Source organism: Lipotes vexillifer, unplaced genomic scaffold, assembly GCF_000442215.2.
Source record: "Lipotes vexillifer unplaced genomic scaffold, Lipotes_vexillifer_v1.1 scaffold980, whole genome shotgun sequence".
Classification (NCBI taxonomy): Eukaryota; Metazoa; Chordata; class Mammalia; order Artiodactyla; family Lipotidae; genus Lipotes; species Lipotes vexillifer.
The window spans coordinates 701,331-725,896 of record NW_006776752.1 but is presented as its reverse complement, the minus strand read 5'-3'; the positions used below and the strand labels follow the sequence as shown (position 1 = coordinate 725,896).

The following is a 24,566-nucleotide window of genomic DNA, read 5'->3' as shown; positions in this document are numbered from 1 at the left end:
GTGGGAAAGAGTCATCTAATTGTGTTCAGTTAGGGACGTGGACTCTTCCCACAATCTTTGTTATTAAAATTACAGTTTATAATCTAAGAATTAAGAAAAAGTCTGGGAGAAGAGTGGTTAAGGCGGAAAGAATGGTGAATGCAAAGGCTCTAAGGTAGCGGTGAACTTGGGGTGTTGGAGGGACAGCAGAAATGTCACTATGGAGTATATTGGAATGAAAGAGGAGTGGCAAGTAGGTTAACAAAGTGAACAGTGTGTTTCTCACCTTGTTGCCACATTTTGGAATCACCTGTGGAGGGAGATTCTTTAGAAAATACCTGTGATTGGCCTCACCCCAGCCTTAAATCAAAATCTTTGGGGATGATCAGGTATTTTATAGAATGTCTTTCTGTTGGGATTTGTCTTCTTTTCATGTTATGGTTAAACTGGAGTTACTGTTTTTAGGAGGAAGACCACAGAATTAAGGGTACACACTATCAAGAGGATTGTTGAGGGAAAAGGTCCAAACTTTCCCTGCTCTCTCCCAAGAATCCAGTGCCCTCTTTTTTCTCTTCCCCGACCTTTCAATCAGAATAGATTAATAGGCTAATAGGTATATTGTACTATTAGATGACTGCTTTTCAGGGTAAGTTGCTGATGCAGTAGGTGTATTATTCTTAAGCCCCTCTGGGGATAAATGACTATGTGCCTGTGGCACCACCTTTTCTTGACCACAGCCCACAACATGGAGGTTGCCCTGCTGTCCACTGATAACACCCACCTTTTCTCTTCCCTTTCATCCGACCCAAACTGAGAAGCCAGAGATCTGTCAGTGTCAGTGCTCAGCGTGTCTTCTGCTTGAAGTTACAGTTCAATCTGGGATAACTAGCTCAGTTTCACGCTCCTGTTCCTGTTGTGGGTTTAATATTCAGAGCCAGGGAGTAAATTTGTTGTGCAGCAGGAAGGAGCACAGAGACTAATGGACCTCTCAGAAGAGAAGACAGAGTACAGACCAATAAGGGGTAAAACAAAAACTTCAGTGCGGATATGTGGGGCAGAGATGAGAATCTTGTTTGTGGGTGTGTGTGCAACTATGATAGGGATCAAGCCAACATGACATTGGGGGATAAAAAAAATCAATATTGATGCCCTTTTCCGATGTCAAAAATGAATCAAGGGGCTTCCCTGTTGGTGCAGTGGTTGGGAGTCCGCCTGCCGATGCAGGGGACACGGGTTTGTGCCCCGGTCCGGGAAGATCGCACATGCCGCGGAGCGGCTGGGCCCATGAGCCATGGCCACTGAGCCTGCGCGTCCGGAGCCTGTGCTCTGCAACGGGAGAGGCCACAACAGTGAGAGGCCCGCGTACCACAAAAAAAAAAAAAAAAAAAGAATCAAGAATGAAAAAAAATTAAACCAACCAAGCAAAATCTTCCAGATACTCTAAGTGCTCAGTCTGTAATTTATGGCAAGTAACCATATAGGCAATGACTGATGTACATTGTGGTGTGCTAAATTATTCTTGTCAAACATTTAATTATAAATTAAGCTCACTTCAAATGTATTTAGCTAGTTTTTGATCGGGTAGCAGAGCAATCTGCTTTTAACTTCAATAGGATATTAGAGAAAGCATTATACTATATCCAAACTATAACATATAGTTAGCTTTTTTGTCAAAAACTGGTGTTTTTAAGTTAATTTTATTTATGTGAATAATTTTTGAGCACTTAAGGTGTGCTGCATGACGGATATTGATAAAGAAAGATGCCTGACATCAGGAAGCTTATAGTCTTTTCACATGCTTATTTGCTTATAAATACTAGAAGAGAGGTACAAATAGTGTGTCATGGGGACTCAGAGAAAAGAGAAGTTATTTTCAGCTGGAGACATGGAATCAGGAAAGATTTCTTAGAGGAAGTGGTATTTGAGGTGGACCTTCAAAGATGGATAGGATTTTACTAGGTAGATGTGACTAGAGTGTTTGGCAGCTGTGCTCTGTGTTCCCATAGCAACAGCCTGTACTATTATAGCATTAAATACAGTATACTACATCAATATTATTTCTTCCCACCATGTCTCTGTCTTGCGTGGGTCATAAACTCTTCTTCTAGGGTTAGGACTGTATGTTACACATCTTTGTGTTCCCAGCGCCTAGCACAGTGCCTGTTGGAGAGTAGATATACATGAAATATTTGGTAAATGTATGATATGAAGTATAATAATCTCACATAGTCACAGGGCATCAATGAAGAAGTGAAAGAGAGAGTGTTGCATAGTGATTTACCATATCAGTGTTTACATTAAGTTTAACTGCATCTGAAATAATTTGGAAAAATCCAAAATAATAGCAGCTCAAACAAGGTGGATGTTTTATTTTCTCTTGTATAGAAGGATGTAGGCAGTCCAAAGCTGGTATAGAGGAACCGTGCAGTTATTAGGAATCTAGGCTCTTTCTACCTCTGCTCTGCTCTCCTTAGGGTATGGTCCTTGTCATGGACCAAGATGACTCCTGGAGGTCCAGCCAGTACATCTGAGTTCCAGGAGAGCAGGCACGGGAAAGTGAAGATGGGAACACCCCTTTATTTTAAGAGAACCCTCCAGAAGTTGCACGCATTGCTGCTTATGTTTCATTGGCTGGAGTTCAGTCCCATGGCCTTATCTAGTTGCAAGGGAGGATGGGAAACAGTCTTTTCTTCAGGCCATGGTGTGTCCAGCTAAAACTGGAGTCTCTTACTAGGGAAGAATGGGAGAATGAATATGAAAGACCAAGCAGTCTTGCCTTAATTGGCTTTGCAGTCTATGGGTTTGAATCCCGGCTCTGCTGCTTATTACCTGTGTCATGTTGGAGAATTCACTCAGTCTCTCTGAATCTTGGTTTCCTCATCTGTAACATGGGCATAATAATTATTTCTCCTTTTTGGGTTGTAGTGAAGAACAAACAAGTTGATACATGTAAAGAGCTTAGTACAGTGCCTGGAATATAATAATCCCTCAGCAATTAGTGACTCTTACTCTTATTATCCTTACAGAGTCAACTAAGGTTCTATTCTGCGTTCAATTCCAGACCAGGTATTCTGGCAGAAGTAGAAGTTTGGGCACCAAGTTTCTTTCGGTGAACGCTGTTCAGCCCCCTCTCCTTCTGTTCCTTCTGCCTGCTCTATGCTGGTGGGTAGATAGGCTGGTGAAAAACTTGTCTTCAGAGAAGAGGCTCCTGTATATTTCAGTGTCCTGCTGGTGCCATGTGCACTAGCTAACCAAAACACAGCTGGTATGTCTAATTTTAGGTTCACAAGTCTTGCTGGTTGTCCTCTTTAAATTCTGTTTTACATTCTGAACTGTAGGAAATTTTTATAGAAGTGGAGAGGAGGCAGGGGCAGTACACCCTTTACTTTCTAGTTAGAAAATAGCCTCTGTTTTCTTTCCAGTAGGCAGTCGTGGGGGAAAGAGGTTAGAGGCACCCCTACTGTTCTCCACTCTGTTCTTGGGGTCTCTGTGAACCCTGGCAGGGTAGCCTGTGTTGAGTGAAAGACTCTGACTTCATGTGTGTGAAGAATGGAAATGCTAGCCTTTAGCTGAGGTTATAAAACTAAGAGAGTCTAGAAACTCTTATCTGCTGTTGAATTTTGAGGCTCTTTCCCGAGATTAGAATAACAATAATAATTATTAAGTGGCTTTAGGTCAGGTGCTTTTCACCTCATTATTTCAGTTGATCTCAATATAACTCCCACAATAACCTGTATTATTCTGATTCTCATTTTACAGATGAGGAAACTGTTACTCAAAGAGGTTGAGCTTTGTGGGAGTTCACCTAGTTTATAAGTGGAAGGATTAGGATTTGAATCCAGGTCTAACCCCAAAGTACATTTTCATTCCACCATCCCATTTAGCCTCTACTCTTAATTATTCCCACTTACATTTAACCTTTCTGAGTTGTACTGACACAATCTCCTGATGTTTATTAGCTCTGTGAAGGTATTTAGTAGATACCTTATGAATATTCTAATCAGACTATTAAAACTATTCTTTCCCGGGCTTCCCTGGTGGCGCAGTGGTTGAGAGTCCGCCTGCTGACGCAGGGGACACGGGTTCGTGCCCCGGTCCGGGAGGATCCCACGTGCCACGGAGCGGCTGCGCCTGTGAGCCATGGCCGCTGAGCCTGCGCATCCGGAGCCTGTTGCTCTGCAGCGGGAGGGGCCACAACAGTGAGAGGCCCATGTACCACAAAAAACAAACAAACAAAACAAAAAACAAAAACAAACAAAAAAACTATTCTTTCCCTTCCATCTGGATTTTTCTTCCTAGATATTTTACAGAGTATTTTGATTAGTATCAGATTGTTTTGTTCATTTTTTTCCATTCAGCACTTCTCTAGCTCAGTACTTGATACTTAGTAGTCAGTCACTCAATAGACTGTTAATCACTTAATAATAACAATAACAACAGTGATAACTAAAATTTATTGAGAACTTAGTAGGTACCAGGTTCTGTGCTATAAACTTCCTACATATTATGTCATTTAATTTTTACCACAATTCTTTGAGGTACAGTTTCGTTAAGATATTTTTCTATATCGTTTGAAATTAGTGGCGTGGTGTTTTTTTCCTTTGATCTGTTCACTCAGTCAGGTGGAGTATTTGGGGCTGTAGGGAATTTAACAGTGAACAATTCTAAGTACTGGTCTCATGGAGCTTTTGTTGTAAGAGCAAAACAGACACAAGCAAGTTAAACAGTAAATGACATTTAAATAATGATAAATGCCATGAATAACAAACTAGGGGAAGGAGAAAGAGAGTGACTGGAATGGGGAATGAGAGAGAGGCTGTTTAAGGATCTGACAAGGACTGGGTATAGTTAGAGCCAGTGGTGGGAAGATCTGGTGGCATAGTGATCTGAATGGAGGAAGTAAACGAGTGTACAAGCTCTGAGATGGAACAAGCTTACTGAGGATTAAAAAGATGGCTGGAGGATAATGAGTCAGGGCTCCAGGTAGTGGGTAGTAGATGAGGTCAGACTGTCAAGTAGGCCATGGTAAAGATTTTGGATTTCCTTCTGAGTAGCCATAGACTGTTTAAGCAGGAGAATGAGTGATCTGATTCACGTTCTTAAAATTTCCCTCTGGTGCCTGTGTGGGGAATGGAGTGTAGGGTAGGCGAGTGGGAGTGGTGTTGCTCCTTGGATTAGGACCAAACAGGGAATAGTGGAGATGGTGAAGAGTAGTTGGACTTGGCCTGTGTTTTAGAGTTAGGTCTGAAAAGACTTGGGGGTAGGTTTGCTCAGGCCCCAAAAATATTTTGGATCTAAGCAACTATATAAAGGTGGTTGCCTAACATAGGAGTGGATTTGGAGTTGGAAAATCAAGTCATGTGAAGAAGATGGTAAAGAATTTTTGGACATGGCGTGGTGAAACTAAAATTTTATGGCGTACTAAAATTCAGTTTCATTTCCTTTTGTCAGGGCTTTGCTTTCTGATTGGATTCCTTAGGAGGACTTCTTACATATTCTATCTCCCAGTCCTTTTCCACTGTTTCTCCCAAACAAAACCTTTTTGTGAAAATGATAGAAAGTTGGATTGATTTTTTTTTTTTTAAGCATGGTAGGCAACACAAGGCTAGTGGGATAGGAAAAAACCAAAATAGGCAGCCAGTATTCTTTCTGAACTCAGCATCTTCTGATTCTTTATAATACAGAATTCAATATTTAGGAAACAGTTTAGGATATTAAGTGATTTACACTTACATTTCTACTGACACATGACTTTTCTTTTGGTGCCCAGCTGGTTATTGGCATTAGACTAGACTGACTCCCATGAAAGTACAGAGACTGGTTGTCAAGATCTTATTCTGATATCCCTTTTACCTACCATATTCCACCCTTGTTTCTGTCTCTTGCCCATTTTCAAAGAATGTTTGCATTAGAATGAGCTGTATTATTTCTGTGTTTTGGAGTTAATGGTTGGACATGTGTTTATGAGGTATTCTGAATCCCTTTGAAGAAAGACATGCCAACTTCCTTGGTGTTCAAACACAAGGACCCTTAGAGACAGAAAACTTTCAGAGGGAGTTCTTCCAGGGGTAGCAACTTCAAATGTCTACAGGGACCAGAAAGGTAATGTAAATGAGAGAAGCCAGCCAGGGTAACTATGGCAAACTGGAGGGAGCTTGCCTTGCCTAAAGCGGGTAGTTGCTACTCAGCTTCAGCCAGTTGCTGCTGTGTGGAAGAGGGAGCCCAGTACAGTCATACCTTTCAGATTTTTAGAAGAAGCTGGAAATCTTTATTATGTCGTATCTCCTTGTTTTTAAATGTTGACAATGAATTTAAAATTCCTAGTATGTTGTGTGGGACAACACTCTAAAAACACAACAAAACCAAAGTTGTGTAGGCTGCAGCCTGCAAATCTGTAGGTTCTGATTTGGCCCATTTTACAGGTTGAGAAACAGAAACTCAGAGATGTAAAATGACTTTTCCAAGCTCATATGGCAATTAGTAGGAATGGAGCCTGAGTCTCCTTTCTCTTTATGCAATGCCCTGTACACTAGGAAAGTTAAACTTTTGGGGGACTTTGAGGAGCGCTCAAGTCCCTTTTCTTAGAAAAGTGCATGTACATTGCAAATTTTGTGTACAGCTTTGGGGATTTCAAACTCCAGGAAATAGATACATGAATACTAGGTAGAGAACCCTTTCTTATGCCTTTGGTTCATGTTTGCATGCAAAAGGAACAGTGCCCCAGTATTTATACTTAGGCAAACTCATGGAGAGAGACACTTGAAGCAGAAGCCCTAGATCTGTCCTCTCTTCCTCCCTCGCTTCCTTTTTGTATATTAAATCTTAATTAGATAATAGGAATAAATTTATGTAAGTCTAAGACTCTTCCTACTACTATTCCCACTACTAGTCCCTCCAGTCATTGCTTCTAGTCTTTTACATACATATGTATCACCCATAAAAATGAATAGTTTTATGCTTTTTAAATAAATGATATAGTATGCATTGTTTTGCAACTTTTAAAAAATTCAACGTTGTGTCTCATTCTTTTTATTTGCTATATCAGATCCCATTTGTTAATTCCATAGTTTATTTGGCCACCCACTATTGATGGATGTTTAGGATGTTTCCCGTTTTTCAGTATTATAAGCAGTGCTGCAATAAATATTGTTTTTCATACCTCCCTCGCCCATGTTAGTGCTTCTCAAGGGGAGAAAGTGAAAAATGGACTTGCTAGGCATGTGATTTCAAAGTAGCTTTATTATATTATATCAGCAACATATGAAAATGCCCAGCCTGCCCAAAGTCTCTCATCACTCGGTATTATCAAATCAAAACTTTTTTTTCAGTGTGATGGATAAGAAATGATATGATAATTACAAGTAAGTTAGAGCATCTTTTACATCTTTTCATATGTGTATTAGCCGTTTCACATTTCTGTTATGTTCATATCCTTTGTTGGGATTTTTTTTACGCTTATTTGGCTTTTTCTTATTTATAGGAATCCCTTATGTATTTTCGCATTATTCTTGATACCAACCTCTTCTCTTGTATATGTTATAAATCTTTTTCATTTAGATCTTTTTGATCCTGGTTTTGCTACTGACTAGCTCTGTGATTTGGTGGACATCATTTGACTTCCACAGAACCATTTCTCTCTATTGTACAGTGTGAATACACTACCTTTTAGTTATTGTGTTACTGTGTAATGCTAGTTAAACAGTGTATGGGCTCTGTGATTTGGGGGTTTCTCATTTGATTTTCACCAGCCATTTTTCCCAGCTGTAAAGTGAGAATTTTTGGTTTATTGTGAAATGCTAATGAAAGAGCATATGAAAGTGCTTTGGAGAATAAAGAATACCTTCAAATGTAGGCATTTTGTCCTTTCTTTGGCTTTATTATGATTCATCCCTAGGAGTTGGCTTTTATGAAGCATCCCCCATCTCCATAGATGGAGCAAACTTTGAGGGGTGTTACACAACATAGCACTTGTCGTTTTAATCTACACTCTTCCTTGGGGGGGAAAGAGGTACATAAACAAGATAGGCTCACATTGAGCTCCTGTGTTCTTGGAATGCATTGTGTGGAATGGAGGTGAGGAAGAGCCGTATCAGGTGAATCACACTTCTTCACTCACAGTGCTTCCCCCAAGGACTGACATAGCGTAATCTGGCCATTTATGGAACCAAATGTCTACAAGGTTAGAATTCGTCTAACTTCTCAATTAGAACACAGGTTTCAGAGGCAACTCTTCCATTCCACCACAGTAGGGAACTCTGAAAGTGTCATCTATCCCAGTTACCTTTTGACTGATGACTGCCCTCTGCAAACAAATAATTAACTAAAACATGATACTACCTGATGGTTTGGGGCCACTCATACTCAAATACCACCTTAGACCTAGACCACCCTGTGCCCCTGCCCTATGCTTTTGAGGGTCTTTCCTTTGGCCATGCCTGCCCCCCTTTTAGACCACTCTCCAAGTATCCAGGACCCAAGAATTACCTGATGAAATGTCCTGACCCTGTGTCCAGGGCCTGCAGAGGCTCTTTCTGAGCCCATCCTCCCAAAGGTGGACCAAACCATTAGACCCCGCCCCTGATATGCGCATTTGTAGGACCCAGGTGTGGCCAAGGCGACTGTTTGAGAGAGATGTGCCCAGAGCTTGGGTGTATTACCTTGAACATCTGTGTACAACGCTCCTTGAGGTGCAGGAAGGGACTGGGGTGTGAGAAAAGAAAGGAAGTGGCTTTGGGGCCAGGGTTGTCCATTTGTACTCTTACCCAGCCCTGCCACTGTCAGAGGAGGGTCTGCCCAGCGGACCCTCTCCCTTCTGACTAACTGCTTATTTGGGGGAGAGGGGTTACAAAAGCCATTGGGGAAGGTTTTTTCACCACCCGTTTAGAGGCTGGCTCAATACAGACCCCAATTACCTCTGAGAATATTCTCGAAGAGAGAAGGGTGGGGAGGTAGAATGGGTGAATTTCCTGAAGGAAGAGTCTCTGTGCCTCTCCTCTGTCACTCCCCTGGGTAGGCAGTGCTGCGGATGCTTTGTAAAAAGGAGGAAGGATTCTGCTGACACACTGTTTTTATGAAAGAAGGCTAAGGGTTCCCTTATCTCTCCACACAAGGCACATCTGCCTGCAAACAGGCTGTCTGCTTCTTAGGGATTCCTTCGTCGTCCTGTTTCTCTTCTGAATGTTTTAAGACACACATTTTGGTGCATTCCTTTCTGTTCTCTAGAGCCAGGGGGAAAGTCGTAATATGTCAAAGGCTCTTGCTGAAGAGCTTAAAATGGGTGCTGGCAGCTGGGATGTGGGGGAAAAGAGTTTTCCAGGGACAAGTGACCTGCTTGTTCCAGCCAATGAGAAGCAGGTTAGAGGAATGATATCACCAGACAGTCTTTATTGTCTGATCATCTCATAAAAGCAGGATTGTGTCTGGCAATTTAACCCTTTTTTAGGTACTTTGGGTCTCATGCACTCCCCTGGTTTGTGACCTCCAGATTCCTTTTCCCACCTGTCTGCTGTGAGACCAGAGATGAAAGATTTAGATTGGTGAAGAAATTTGGAAAGTTGTCATCATTTTAAAAGTAAAACTAAAAATACAAATTATTAAAATTTAGAACCACAGTTAGGATGGGAATGTCAGCTAAGCTGTGTTTGGAGAGCACATCTAAAGCAGATATCGGTCTTAGGTTACATCAGACTTTTACTGTGTAGACTTGGGAGAGAAAGGAGGTTAGAGGGGGAAAAAAGGATTTAGGCTTTAGTCTGTTTTAATCTATATGATGGAGTCTTACTAAGTAGGTCCTGTTTTGGGGGAATTGGAATTTTCCCCCCAAATTTGGAAACTATCACTGATTCTGAGGCCAATTTTGAAGAACAGACATTTGTAGTACTTGTTTATATTGTACTTATTTATTGTCCCATATCCATAAAAATGACAAGTCATTTTACTTACTCATACCTCCTTTCCAACACTGGTAAAATGAGAGTGATTATCCTATCCTATCCCCAGGGAGTTGAGATAAGAAAATAAACTAATTCATGTGACTTTACATTGTGCTACACACATGTATTATTATAAGGGCATTCATATCTTAAGATTGCATATTCATTCATTCGTTGTTCAGCAGACTTTTTTGAACACCTTCTTGATGCTGAACACAGATAGAGATAAAAAGTGTAGTTCTTACCTTTAAGGAATTTAAAATATTGTGAGGGAGACAGACAATAATAATAAATATGTCTCGTACATCTATTGTCTTTAGCATGTGCCAGGCCCTGTTCCAAGCACCTTGATGTATATGAGCTCATGTTGTCTTTCTACAACCCTATGAAATGGGTACTATTATTAGCTTCATATTATAAGGAAATTGAGGCGCTGAGAGGCTAAGTGACTTGCCTAAGGTCACACAGATCTGGTGGTAGATTTGGGACTTGAATCCAGGCAGTGTGGCTTTAGTCTATGCTTTAAATCTGTGCTGACCAGTACAGTAGTCACTAGCCATAGATGGCTTTGGTGCACTTGAAATGTGGTAAGTCCAAATTGAATTTTAAGTGTGAAATACACACTAGATTTCAAAGACCTAGTATGAAAAAAATGTATAAAATACTTCATGTTGAAATTACATGTTGCAATGATAATATTTTAGATATACTGAGTTAAGTAAAATGTATTCAGATTAATTTCCTTTTATTTTTGTGGCTACTCAAAAACTTAAAATTATATATGTGGCTTGCATTTGTGGCTTACATTATATTTCTGTTGGATTTTGCTAGTCTAAATCATTATAGTGCAGTAATAACAACAACAATATAATAGGTGACATTTATTGAGCACTTACTGTGTGCCACATAGTGTGCTAACGCCTTTACAAACAGCATTTCAATTAAGCTTCAAAATAACCCTTTTTATAATCCCCATTTTATCGAAGAGGGAGAAGTTTTCAAGAAAGTCAATATTTGCCTGAGGTTAGTCAACTCGTTAATGCCGACCCCAAATTTGAAACCTTATATTTCTGACTCAAAAACCTGTATTCAACTGAATACACTGAAATACCATTTCCAATTAGGGTTAAATCTTGGGGAATTTTCTTTGTTTTTATTTTTGTGAGAATATTTAATATTGCATACTTCTGTATTTGTGATGTAGAAGTTTAAAATAAAAATCACTTGGTCATAAAATAGACATCCCAGATAGAAATCTCTTTTGCAAAGCCTCAGCCCTCTGTGAATACTGGTGCAGTTGAGCCCTGAGATGAAGCAGTGAGTCAGCCTGTACAGATTGCATTTAATTTTCGTTCCAATTGTTCTCTCAGGTCACTGGGCAATTTATGTCCTGACCCTCTTTGTCCATAGAGAAGAGGAAGAGGGGCAACACATCTTTTCTTAGTCGTTTAGTCCTCTCGGCTGATAAGAAGAAATTGCCTTCCGTTTCATTGTCCCATGAAATGCTGTTTGTGTTCGAGAGAGCAACAAAATGCTGTCTAATGACCCCTGACTTTTCTTTCTTCTAGAGCAAAGATTCAGGCGGACTGAAGGCGGCTATGATAGAGTTGGTGGAAAGGTTAAAGTTCAAGAGCTCAGACCCTAAAGTAAGTATTGTTTTGGAATTAATTGGATATTGGTATCCCAAGTATTTCATTCTCCTTGAGCTAAATTTGAGGGATGTTAATGACGATCTGTCTGAACATTGCATCAAGATCTAATTAAGCCTACCCATCAAAAGCAGTGTTCTGACATGCCTGAAGATAAGTCATCTATTTTTCCCCTTCTCTGTTTTATGATTTACAACACATAATCGTTCATTGTTTTCTCTGAACTGCAGACAAGTGCATTTTTAATCTTCTTTTACCGGGCCTTCGAGACTACTGGCCTCTGTGTCCATTAAATCCAACCAAAGGCATCAGAGATACCATCAGCTTAATGCTGGGGACTGGAACAAGCTCAGGCCTATCCAGTTGGTGTTCAGTACTAGCGTCTTGTCACTCCCCCACTTAATGGGAGCCAGCTGCCACTGTGAATACTTTTGTCCTCATGACCTGGAGTCTGGTCTGGGAAATGGTTTAAGCTTCCCAGCTTTCTCTGCAAGATGTTGGGGGCTGTAGGATTGATATTCTGGGAGATGCCATACCAGGGTTGTGGGTGGACTGGGAACTGAACGTGCCGGAGGGATTATGACTAATGTAGCCTCCCTTCTCCTACTCAGACGTTTGCTGTGGCACTACCCGGTACTGGTGCCAGCTGGCTTTGCCTGAGAGTCAGAGCCTTTCACAATTAAATAGGGAAAGGAGCGTGATTTTATTTGGCTTTTTATACTGTCTTTTTTTTAATTAAAAAATTTTATAAGGGGAATAAGACTAGCATTCCTTGAGCACCTAATAAGAGCCGGGCACTGTGCTAGGAACCTTACATACCTTTTAAAAAAATTGTGGTAAAATATACATAATGAAATTTCCCATTTGAACCACTTTTAATTGTGCAGCTCAGCAGCCTTAAGCACATTCACATTGTTGTGCAGCATCACTACCATCCATCTCCAGAACGCTTTCCATCATCCCAAACTGAAACTGCATCCATTAAGCACTAACTTGTTATTCTCCCTCTCCTCTTACACACTTGTGATCATTGCAATAACCTTGTAAATTAGCTTTTATTTCCCATTTTATTGATAAGAACACATTGGGGTAACTTTTGTCAATTTTCTTAGCTCAAAGTAGAAAGACCCCCCTCCCCCCAAACCACTTATATGAAAGTAGTTTTCCTTTAGTAAAGATGAACCAATTAATTATTAAAGATAACAGAAAGCTTTTTTTACCGAGTTTCTCTGGTTTCTGGGACAACAGCTATCCTGAAGGAGACAACTGTATTTCCTCTTTCTGCCACACCCACATGCTTATAGACATTGAAGAGCAAGAGAATGTGTACAGATTACACTGAGTGGCTTCTGTGCATGATGATAATACAGGTAAAGTGCTTTGGGAACCTTTATGAATGCATATAGTGCTTCTGATGGGAAACTTGCCAGAGCTGAAAGAATTGAGTAGTCCCCATGAGAGCAACCCGTGGAAGCCTCAGGATTTTCCTACGATGCATCATAAGCTAAAGGATATTTGTTAGGACCTCACTTGATCTTGGATATGTTTATACACACTCACCTTTCTTTCATCTTCTCTTTGTCTCGCCCTGGATAATTTCCCACCAGTCTATTTTATTTTCAAGCCGCTTTCTAGCCTAACATATGTGTACGCCATTTTTACCTGGAGCCATCTTGAAGAAGGACCATCATAATTGCAGGATGACTGTTAGATCACAAATAGGGGATGAAAAATGGGGCACTTAAATACATAATTTCTGCAACAAAGAAAATTTTTCCAGAAACAAATTGGTGTCTTCCAAAAGAACTCATTAAGTTTTTAGTCTGTTCTGTTTTCCCTCCAAACCCCACCATCCTTTTTTTAAGTTGGCTTATTGAAGAAGAGCAGAATCTCCTATAGGCTTTATGACCTGTCATTTTCTGGCACAGCAGCTTTACATAGAAGCACTGACTGAGTCATGGAGCACCGAACGCTCTCTCTGCCTCACTTCCTCTAGAATTCCCTAAAGCCTCACAAAGCCTGATTAGTCCAGACACTGAGGTCTGCTGGGGACTGAGTTAATTTTTACCTCTCAGTTTTGCCAGAGAGGAGTGGAAGATGCCTAGGTTAACCTTTTATTAAATTATAAAATAATATATGCTTATAGATTAAAAATACAGCTCTCCATAAAATACAGCTATCCGTAAAGGAAAAATAAAAAAATACAGCTATAAATAAAAATAATAAAAAATAATAAATAATAAAAAAATACAGCTATCCATAAAGGAAAAGGAAAATGGATTTCCCTTAAATTAACAGCTTAGTGTGTAACCTCCTAGACATTTTTTCACGTGGAAATACGCTTCTAAGATATTTTACAAAAATTATACCATAGCTGTGGTTTTATGACACAGAGTATCTTAAACATTCTTCTGTGTCAGTAATATAGACTTCTTAAATGAGATGCCTCATTTTGTCCAAAATATTTGTCAGACATCCTCTTTTCTTCAGAGCAGTGGTTCTTAAACTTCAGTGTTCATGAAAATCGCCTGGAGGACTTACTAAAATACAGAGTGCTGGACCCACCCCCAGAGTTTCTGATTCAGTGTGTCTGGGGGAACTAGAAACTGTGCTGGACCTTGGTTACTTTCCTGCCATCTTGTGTTTTGGTTTTCTTCGTTCTTTCAGCAAATAGCCAGAAGAGCCCTTGTAAGTCCAAATGATTTCAACCTTGAAAAAAATGAAATACATAAAATTCCAGGCTTAGAAAACAAATAAATTGAGCTGAGGGAGCAAAGGAGTAAGAGAGGGGAAGGGAGGTAAGCTGAGTCTTCAGCTCGGGCTCCCTGAGAGGACAGGGTTCCTTTAAACAGCTATGGCCAACACCTGAGAGGACAGGGTTCCTTTAAACAGCTATGGCCAACAGAGAAGTAGCAAAGCCAAAAAAAGGGGAAGGAGTCCTGGTCAGGAATTAGGAGGATGATCAAGGCCATCGCCATGGTCCAGGAGTGGGCTGAGTTCTCAAACCAGAGGAACAGCAGGAGACATCAAATCCCAGCTGCTAAGGGTGAGCCCAAGGACGGGTATGAGAGCCAGAGATGGTTGGTAAATAAGGCACAGGTCCAGATGAAGTGGTGTGCGTGCATGTTGCTGTGGTGAGCCCTGTTTTAAAGGGGGCAGACCTCCAGGGATCCAGAACTTGTATACAGTGGAAAGAAATTATTTTTAATAACAGTCTTTATTTTGTTTAATTGGAAGTGGTCTATTAAATAATCCTAATGCGTTTGACTTGATCCAGTTTGCACACATTTTTTTGCAGCCAAACTTTTCAGAAACATCTGTTGCACAAAGCAGCATTTTAGTCGCTAGATTTCTTATATTTATGCTAGACTTTGGGGAAATTAAAAGATGTAGTTAATCAGAGGTATGTATGTGTGTATATGTCTGGACTAGATTTTTAGGAAATTTAAAGCATCTGAGTTCTTTACAGCCTTCCTTTGTAGTGACTATGCAATTATCTTTCATAGTTTACCCAGAGGAAACTGAAACTTAGAAAACACATTGATTCCTTCCTTTCCTCCCCCATGCTCAGTCTCCCAGAAAGTATTGAACTAAAGTATAAGATGCTAAGCTCAATCTAACTAACCTCTCATTATTCAGTAAATAATAGCTATTTTCTCTATGATATATTGATTGCTTTTCTTTCCATGTAAGGTGCACCATTCACTGTTTCCTATAGCTGATGTGTGCTTGAAACAAACAGTTTAAACCATGTTTGTGTATCTCAAATTCATACTAATTTAATAAGTTATTCTCAAAAAAGCATCTTTTTTTTTTTTTTTTTGGGGGGGGGTACACAGGCCTCTCACTGTTCTGGCCTCTCCCATTGTGGAGCACAGGCTCCGGACGTGCAGGCCCAGCGGCCATGGCTCACGGGCCCAGCCGCTCCACGGCATGTGGGATCTTCCTGGACCGGGGCATGAACCCGTGTCCCCTGCACCTTAAACTCGAGCCAAGTGGTTCACATTATTCTCTGTGACTGGAGTGGGATTAAACATAGGATCTAATCATACTAAGATTGTCTAAAATATAATCAGGTTCTTTTCCTTATTTTTTTCGATCTCTGCAGGTATTCTTACTGAAATATGAAACGAAAGAATTGTCTAGCAACATGAAATTAGTTAAATAGAACTGAGGATTGTTTTCTTATTTTATTTTTATTTAGCATTTACAGAGCATTTTATAATTGCAAGAGGACCTTACAGACCTTTCTAATAGCTGATATCACTGACTTGGAACATAGCCCAGTCCTCCACTCCAGTGCTAATCAGACTATTGTTAAAATGATAGGTTTTGCATGTTCAAATAGTAATGGATATGAGCAAAACCTAACTTGAATTCTTGGTGTTAGTGTCCTGTTATTCACCTGGGTTAAGTCAGGCCTTGTGCTGGTCCTTGTCCTGCCGCAAGATAGAAGTATTCACTGGGGCAGTATTTATTCATCCATCTAAAGGAGAGAATTGAGATGCCTCAGTTATGAAGTTGGTTCATTCAAAAGTGTTTCTTTGGTTGGAAGGTTATTAGAATTACTGACCTATTTCTTTTCATTTATTTATTTATTTATTTGGCTGCATCAGGTCTTCATTGCGGCATGTGGGATCTTTCATTGCAGCACTCGTTGCGGCACTCGTTGTGGCACTTGTTGCGGTGTGTGGGCTTCTCTCTAATTGTGGTGTGCAGCTTTTCTCTAGTTGTGGCGCGGGCTCCAGAGTGCGTGGGCTCTGTAGTTTGTGGCAGGTGGGTTCTCTAGTTGAGGCGCGTGAGCTCAGTAGTTGTGGCGCATGGGCTTAGTTGCCCAACCAGGGATCAAACCCGCGTCCCCTGCATTGGAAGGAGGATTCTTTACCACTGGATCACCAGGGAAGTCCCTGTTGACCTATTTCTTCACTTCACGTAAAAAAGAAGTAATCTTGGAAGACATGAATTTTGCTTATCTCTGTACCCTCAAGCCCTACTAGCGTGGTACCTAGTAATAGATATGCATTATCTGTTACAGCAACCATATGAAAAGAAATATTATTTGCCCTGTTTTATGGATACACAATCCAAGACTTACAGGGATTAAACAGCTTGCTAGTAAGTGGTGGGAACAGGACTGGACTTCAGATTCATCTTCCTTCATGTTATTCACCCCCACACTGTTGTTGAACCCATGGGTAAGTTGATATTTATACATATAGCCTGTCATCCCTAGCAATATGACTCTTCACTAACTATTTTTCCCTCGCACCCTTCTTTTACCTCCCTCACTGGATCCTGCAGCCACAGCTTCCCACAATCCTAGAGTCCCAGGACTGGAGAAAATATGGGGAGATGACAAAGGATCCATGACAGCCCCAGAGCATTTAGCCCTGGCCAAATGGAGAACTAAGGCAAGTGCTTCAGTAGTTTCCCCTTATGTATGAAGGACACCAAATGGGAAAAATACCAGTGCTTTCTCAGGTCCAGTCTGGGCTCTGAGGTATGGAAATCACCCAGAAGCAAATGTGACCTCTTTTCATCCTCTGTAGACACTTGGGCAGCAGGAAGAGGAGAAACAAGCTCTTTGCCCTCCTTCACCATCTCCCTGCCTTTATCCAAACGAAACAATTTCCCCTTTTCCCATCCCCCACTTACAAAAGTGATACATGCTCTTCGTAGAAAAATGTGGAAAATACAGACAACTATAATGTAGAAAGAAGAAATCAGCCAGTCTTCTGCTACCTGCAGTAGTTTGTAAACTTTCAGTACTTTTTTGTAAAATTGAGGATTCTTGAGCCTCACTCAGAACATCTAATTTGGTAGTTCTGAGTTCTGCTTTTTTAGTGTGAAGCCTGGTGCACATGGTCAATACTCCATACTTCGAAACACACCAGTGAAAAAGCTGATTAATATTATGGTGCTTTGCCTTTCAGATAGAAGAGTCCTATTATTCTATATATAATTGACCTTTGAACAACATGGTTTGAACTGCACGGGTCCACTTACATGAGGATTTTTTTTCAATAGTAAATACTATAGGGGCTTCTCTAGTGGCGCAGTGGTTGAGAGTCCGCCTGCCGATGCAGGGGACGCGGGTTCATGCCCCGGTCCGGGAAGATCCCACATGCTGCGGAGCGGCTGGGCCCGTGAGCCATGGCTGCTGAGCCTGCGCGTCCGGAGCCTGTGCTCCGCGATGGGAGAGGCCACAACAGTGAGAGGCCCGCGTACCGCAAAAAAAAAAAAAAAAAAAAAGTAAATACTATAGTATCGAAACTACATGATCTGTAGTTGGTTGAATCTGTGGATGCAGAACCCAGAACTGCGGGTATGGAGGAATCCCATAACGGAGGGCTGACTCTTAGCCATACAAGGACTTTCAACTGCATAGAGGGTCAGAGGGCTGGCTCCCCAACCCCAGTGTTGTTCAAGAGTTATATAACTATTATTCTATGTGTGTATATATATAAAACTATATATAACTATACACACACACACACACACACACACACACATAGTTTATGTCCTGCTTTTTTCACCTAACATTATTTCTTATAAATACATACATTTTATCATTTGAATCCACTTCTATCTTTGAACCCCAATTTAGGAAACTAAAATCCTGAATGCCAGTCTGCCGTTATTGCCAAGTGGAACCTTTACATAATAAGGCATTTCTCTTTTCTTCCTAATAGCATAAGCAGACTCTGTGAGTTTGTTTATTTGTTTTTTGAGGCAGGCATGATAGTCACAGTCTAAGGTTATTCAGGCACAATGGAAACTGAGTTAATGCAAAGTCAGATACACAATCGTGTAGTCAGCTTCAAGCTATCTGTTTCACATCATCTACCTCCCCACTGGTCAGGGTATCTCCCATCATGTGACAGAATGAATAAATGCAGGGCACAGTGGGAAGTCTGAAGCCATTTGCTCCAGGCCCTCCACTTTATAGATGAGGACACTGAGGTGCCAGGGTAGTAAACGTTCTTGCCCAAGGTCACCCAGGCAATTACAGCAGAGCTCAAGAAGGTCGACAGCTTTTAGGACTATAGCTCTGTGGTTTTCCCAGTAAAGAGAAGTTTTGTTCATTTGACAAGGATGTGGAAAAATTGGAACCCTCATAAATTTCTGGGGGGGATGTAAAAAGGTATAGTGACTTTGGAATATGACCTGCCAGTTACTCAGAAGGTTAAACATAAGAGTTGCCGTGTGATCCAGCAATTCCATCCTGGAGTATATACCCAAGAGAAATGAAAAGATACATCCACACAAAAACTGCACACGAGTGTTCATAGCAGCATTATTCATACTATCCAGGATATGGAAACAACACAACCAATGTATGGGTAAATAAAATGTGGTATATCCACACAGTGGAAGACTATTTGGCAATGAAAAGAAATCAAGTCCTGACACGTGCTGCAACAAGGATAATCCTCAGAAGCATTAAGCTGAGTGAAAGAAGTCATTCACAAAAGACCTGATATTGTGTGATTCCTTTTTCTGTTTGTGGTGATAAAAAATGTTCTGAAATTGACTGTGGTGATCGCACAACTCTCCGAATATACTAAAAACCGCCGAATTGTATGGTAATGTGAATTATATCTCAGTAAAGCTGTTGAGAGAGAGATTACTGTCTGAATCACTTTTTTCAGGCCCTCACTTGAATTGTCAGCAGCGAATAGTGCTTTTTCTTTCTCCTCTCCTCTTCTAGACAGGAATGAGATTCAGAAATCTAATGTTAGCCTCTGTCAGGGGGAGGCAGTATTTACAGTTATTAAAAACTCACTGGGACTGATACCCTCCAGAGTTGATAACTATGCAGTCTTGAGCAGATCCCGTGCTTAACCTCTCCATTTCTCAGTGTTTTTGTTTTTTCAGCTGCAAAATAGAGGATAATAGTACATCCTTCATAGGGTTGTTAGGAAGATTAAATGAGATAATCCATTTAAAATGCTTAGGACAACATCCTGTAAATGATGGCTGCTGCTAGCTTTCTCCTAGTCCTGAGACCCACTCCACTGTTTCCAGTAGAAGGGCAAGGGTACATGGGGGTAGTTTCCCCCCCTCACCCCCCTCCAGGAGATTAGGAGACCTTCTAATACTGGTGGAGAAAAATAAGCCACCTGTTCATAACTAACTGGATTCTGCACTTTGATCAGTTAACACTTCCCGGCATTAGTGACACTTAAAGATTTCAGGTTTTAAAGGGCCATTGCTACCTCTTCGAGTGATTATGACATGCAAATAAATTGAGTTAAATCTCCATAGTTGAGACCCCTAGGTGTTGCTGCCTGGCTGGCTGACTCTGTGGGCCTTGCATGGCAGCCTTGCCTGTTGTTGGTTCTGTGTCTATTGCCCATTCAAGTCAAGGCAAATATATCTGCCTTGGGGAGTGTGCAGCTGTGTGTCCATATATTCCCAATGGAAACAAATCAGTGCCTAGAAGCAATTATGTTTATTGTTATGGAGCAAACTCTCTAGTTAGCAAAACTGCCTGCTGCCAAATTAAAAGAAAAATAGAGAAATTAAGAGCCACAAAAGAAATCACATGTGGCATTTAAGAGACACATTAGGAGATATAGCCCCACTTTAAAGTAAACACCACTGAGATTCTGGTTCCCTGCCTACTTTCCCTTCGGCTTCACCCTTTGGCTGTTCTCTTTCTATTGGAGCCCCAGAGCTCCTAATTGAAGCACCATACAAATCACTCTAGACATTTTAAAACTAGGTGGACATGGTCTCTGAGCTGCCTAGTGGGCTGGAGCATTGTTAGAAATCAAAGGGATTGAGCTTTAAATGGCTTAATAAAATTAACGCCGTTGTGATGTCCTTCTCCCCCGTCCCAGCTCCTCTCTGCACTGACAGGAGCCTTGATAATTTACTCTTTGCCAGAGCTTAAAGGGCTTATTACATGGCCAACGTGAAGAAGGCAGTGGAGCTGTCAGGGCTCCCCCATAGCAGCCACATTTCACGTTTCCAGTGTAGGATTGTATTTGACATTTAATTTAGGAGCCTGGGTAGCTAGATATAGAACTTTCTGTGATAATAGTGATAAAAACCACCCAGAGTTTTATTTAAGGGTCTCCTTCTTTCCTGTCCCCCTCCCTCGCCTTTTCCTTTTAGTTCAACCTGTCATTCAGCTAGGAAATAAAATTCAGGTTTACTCAAGGAAAAATGTGGGGTTTCCCTTTTTTGATATCTTAAGGCTAAAGCTACAGAATGCAGCCTCAGTCAACCAGGTCTGTGTGCCAATGCTTGTATGTATGTATGAATGTAAAATTTGAAAACTGGCCTCTCCCCTGATTGCCTCTGCATTTAGCCAAAGGGCAAAATCCGCCAGGGCTCTGTCGTTGTGTAGAACACTTCCATTCAACCGGTGATCCAGTTGATCTCCACCCCATTGCTGAATAGCTTTTGTTTACTTCTTTAGCAGGTGAAACAGATTCTGTGATATCACCTTAATTCCTAGCTCAACCTGATTAATTAGACATTTATAATCCCCATTTTACAGATGAAGAAACATTTAAGAGGTATATTGACTAGTCCAAGGCCACAGGGTTAATGATGGCAATAAATTGACTTTCTATGATTGCTATATGAAATTAGTAGAAGTTGTAGGAAGTTATTAACTCTTTAGTTGTAGAAGATGGGTTGGCAATAGTATACAAATGTAGAGTTTGTTCAGACTTTTAGGGAAAAAATGTTAGATTGAGTATGCCACGCTTTCCTTTACTTTTATGTTGAAAGAGCACAGACATTGGAGCCAGATGACCTGAGTCCAAATACTGGCACTTACTATGTCCATCATTTGATTTGTCTGAGCCTTCAGTTTCATCAATAAAATGAGACAAATATTATGTTTTTATTAATGAGTATCCTGCAAATGGAAACTTTAGAGGAGGAGATAAGAAATGATGGAAGATGTTTGGTATCACAGCTTTTGATGGTCCAGAAAGTATTTTAGAAACTGTAGTTGTTTAACAAGCCCTATGGTTCTTAGGTTAGCAGATTGTTAGCTGCTCAAGGGGGTGTAGTAGGGTTTCAGTCGGCTAAAGAGAGCAAATATAATAGAGACGAGTTTGAGGTTGGGGAGCTGACTATACCTCCAGACTCTGTGCAGGTGCTGAGGGGCAGGGTGTGACCTGTCCTTCCGGTGCTTTGCTTCTGTGTTGTGGAAGTGGACAGCATCTGATCTTATCAAACTGGAAAAGGCTCACTCACAACCTGTGGCTATCTACTGAAACAGGGGCTAGGAGCCTCTGATTGACATCCGTGCTCTTCAGTGCCTAGGATGTGTGAGGAAGTCCTTCCTGTGTTCCTTTGGGAAATTTGAATCTGTACTCCCAAGGGCGTAAGTTCTCTTTCTCTAAGAGAACTGGCTGGGGCTCTGTATCTGTGAGAGCTCGGTGGGTACCATGGGAAAAACCCACAATAAATGCTCACAGTTACTGTTATCTGGACCAGCAGAACAGTTGTGCTGATGTGTCTATGTTCCCAGAGAGTACTAAGTTCTTTCCATGTATTATTTTGTGTAAACTTCACAAAAATACCTATGAAAAAACTTTCACCTTTCTGAGCTTCAGAAGCATAGAGTTAGCAGAGCCAGTACTGCAGTCTTTCTCTGTCACCACAGACTCCACCAGCTTTACTCTTCTGACCCTCTGTAGCAAAGAAGCCTCGGAAAACATGGGACCTACATCTCAGTGCCCTTTCCTGACTCTTCTTGGTGGCAGGCAGCTGTTTTGGTTTTGTGGTTTCTGTAGTATACAGGTAGCTGTGGCTTTGCAGGAAAGGTGTGTGGCTAGAGAACTGAAATGGAGGTGAGGGGTGAGTCTTGTGTTAATTTAATTGCTTTAATCTTCAGCGGATAAAATAGGCTTTCTTTGTATATTCAAGTCTGAGAGGTTTAAAAATAGTATAATTTCTGTTTAGTTGCCCCTGAAGCTTTCAGTGGCACCTTCTACTTCCCACTTCCTACACAATAACTTCTGAAGCAGAAGCTGTCTTTCTACTCTATACACAGGTTAAGGCAGAAAGCAAGCTAGAAAAGAAGGTGGAATAGAAGCTCTCACTCATATTCTTGTTTGTAATAGGCCCTGGGTGTCTCTGGGGACCCGTTCTTCTACTTTCACATTTCTGCAGGGGACACCCAGAATTTTGTTTCTTTTCACTCAGGAAAAGTGTTGCTCAGAAGTTTATAATTGCTTGCTTTATTGCCACCCTGGGGTCAGGCAGAGAGAAGCGTCTTAAGAGCGAGCAATAGTATCCATTCAAAGTGAGCCCAGCATCCCTCTTGAACTCTTCTCTGGTGCATCCAGATCAGTGCCATGATGCTGGGTTACACATCAAGTTGTCATGGCAATAAATTCATAGCAGCTGACAGCATGAACAGGCAGTCCTGGGAGGAGACAGTGCTTGGCAATGATGACACAGCCATAGTGGTTAGATCTCCGTCTCTCATACTAGGGCTACTTGTCAGTCTGCTGTGACTGTGTCTCAGATGACTGGGGCACATAGTTGCTATCCACTTCACAGCTGCTTAGTAGATTCAAGTGTTTATTAGGATCCTTCAAGTACACAGCCTCCAGAAAACATAGTCCTGAGCCTCTAATGCTCTGTGTATGTGTGTGTGTGTGTGTACATGTGTGTTTATGTTTGTGTGTCGAGGAGGGAAAACCATGAAAGGGAGGAAGTTCAGAAGAAGCATATTACAGGGTCATATGCATGAAGCTGGTGAAGAATAATAGCGTACTTAGGCTCAGGTACCAAAATTTGTAGTCTCAGGGAGAAGCGTGCTGGCAGAAATAGAGGAAGGCTGGAGTATTCTGACTGAAATATGGGGTTCCTATTCAGGGGAATGTGATTCTGAAAGTCAAAGGTACAAGCCAAGCCAAAGACTATATAAGGCAAATCTAAGGTCTAAACACGAAGAAGGAGAGCCTGAAGAGCACAGATAGTTACTAAGTCTGAAGGGCGAAAGGTGGGATTTGAGGTCAAGGTTAGGAAGCCAAGGATTCAGGGCCAAGTGGAGATGAGAAAGGAGAGAAAGCTGGCCTGGAACAAGTTGGAGGTAGGATCAGAATCCTAACTAGTTTCTTCAAATCACTCAGAAGCTCTTTGTGTCTTAGAATTGTGTTTCGGCAAATTAGTGGTTCAAGTGAGAGTGGGGCTGGGTTAAAGGGTCTAGGTTGCGGGGGGGCAGGTGGAGCTTAAATGGAGCATTTGAGTCTAGAGAATGGGTATAGTTATTTAGTGGGGAGTGGTGGGAAAGGGGTGCAAGAAGGGGTGTTCATAGGTAAAGGGGGAGGGTTCTTCAGCCAGACTGTGGTGGAGAGGCAGGTGTGGGATGGCTTCTGACACTCAGTCAGAAGGTATTGACCGCCATGATGTGCCAGACCCTAAGCAAAGATGTTTTAATTTCTCCTCCAGATATTGTCAAGGCACCTATTATCTAGTGGAGAAAATAAAACTTGATTCCAGAGTTTAGAGCCTGGGTGATTGCCTAAACTGTGGTATCGTTAAGGGGGAGAGGGGAACAGGACAAGGTTTGAAGGGAAGATATGAAAGAATAATGTTGTGGTTAGAAGGCAGATTATGTAGTCAAACTATGTGGGTTCAGACTCCACCTTTGCCACCTACTATGTGTGTGAATTTGGGCAGGTTTCTTATCCCCACTGTACCTCAGTTTCTTCATCTATGAAATTGACATAATAATAATTGCTAGCTCGTGGTATCATTGTGATGATTAATTGAAGTAACACATGTAAAGTGCTTAGAATAGTGCCTAATATGTAAGTGCCCAAAATGGTAGCAGTGACAGTCATGAGGAGGAGGGAGGGGATTCAATTTGATGCTTGATGGTTTAAGTAATAGGAAAGTATCCAGGTGGAGATACACATCAAAAGGCATGGTGAGACTAGAGACCTCAAGGAAAAACCCAGGCTTAGGAGCCATCTCCATGGAGATGGTAGTTGAATTGCAAAGATGGGATGAAACTGCTAAGGAG

At 41.3% G+C, this 24,566-nt stretch overlaps 1 protein-coding gene across 1 annotated transcript in view; it reads left to right on the top strand.

Moving 5' to 3' along the window:
- The window catches only part of TRIM44 (tripartite motif containing 44), a 159,329-nt gene that overhangs the window by 8,846 nt on the left and 125,917 nt on the right, over positions 1 to 24,566 (top strand). Inside the window, exon 2 of the mRNA XM_007450628.1 lies at positions 11,480 to 11,557. Coding sequence (XP_007450690.1) covers positions 11,480 to 11,557 — 78 coding nt within the window. The remainder of the gene's footprint in view (positions 1 to 11,479; positions 11,558 to 24,566) is intronic.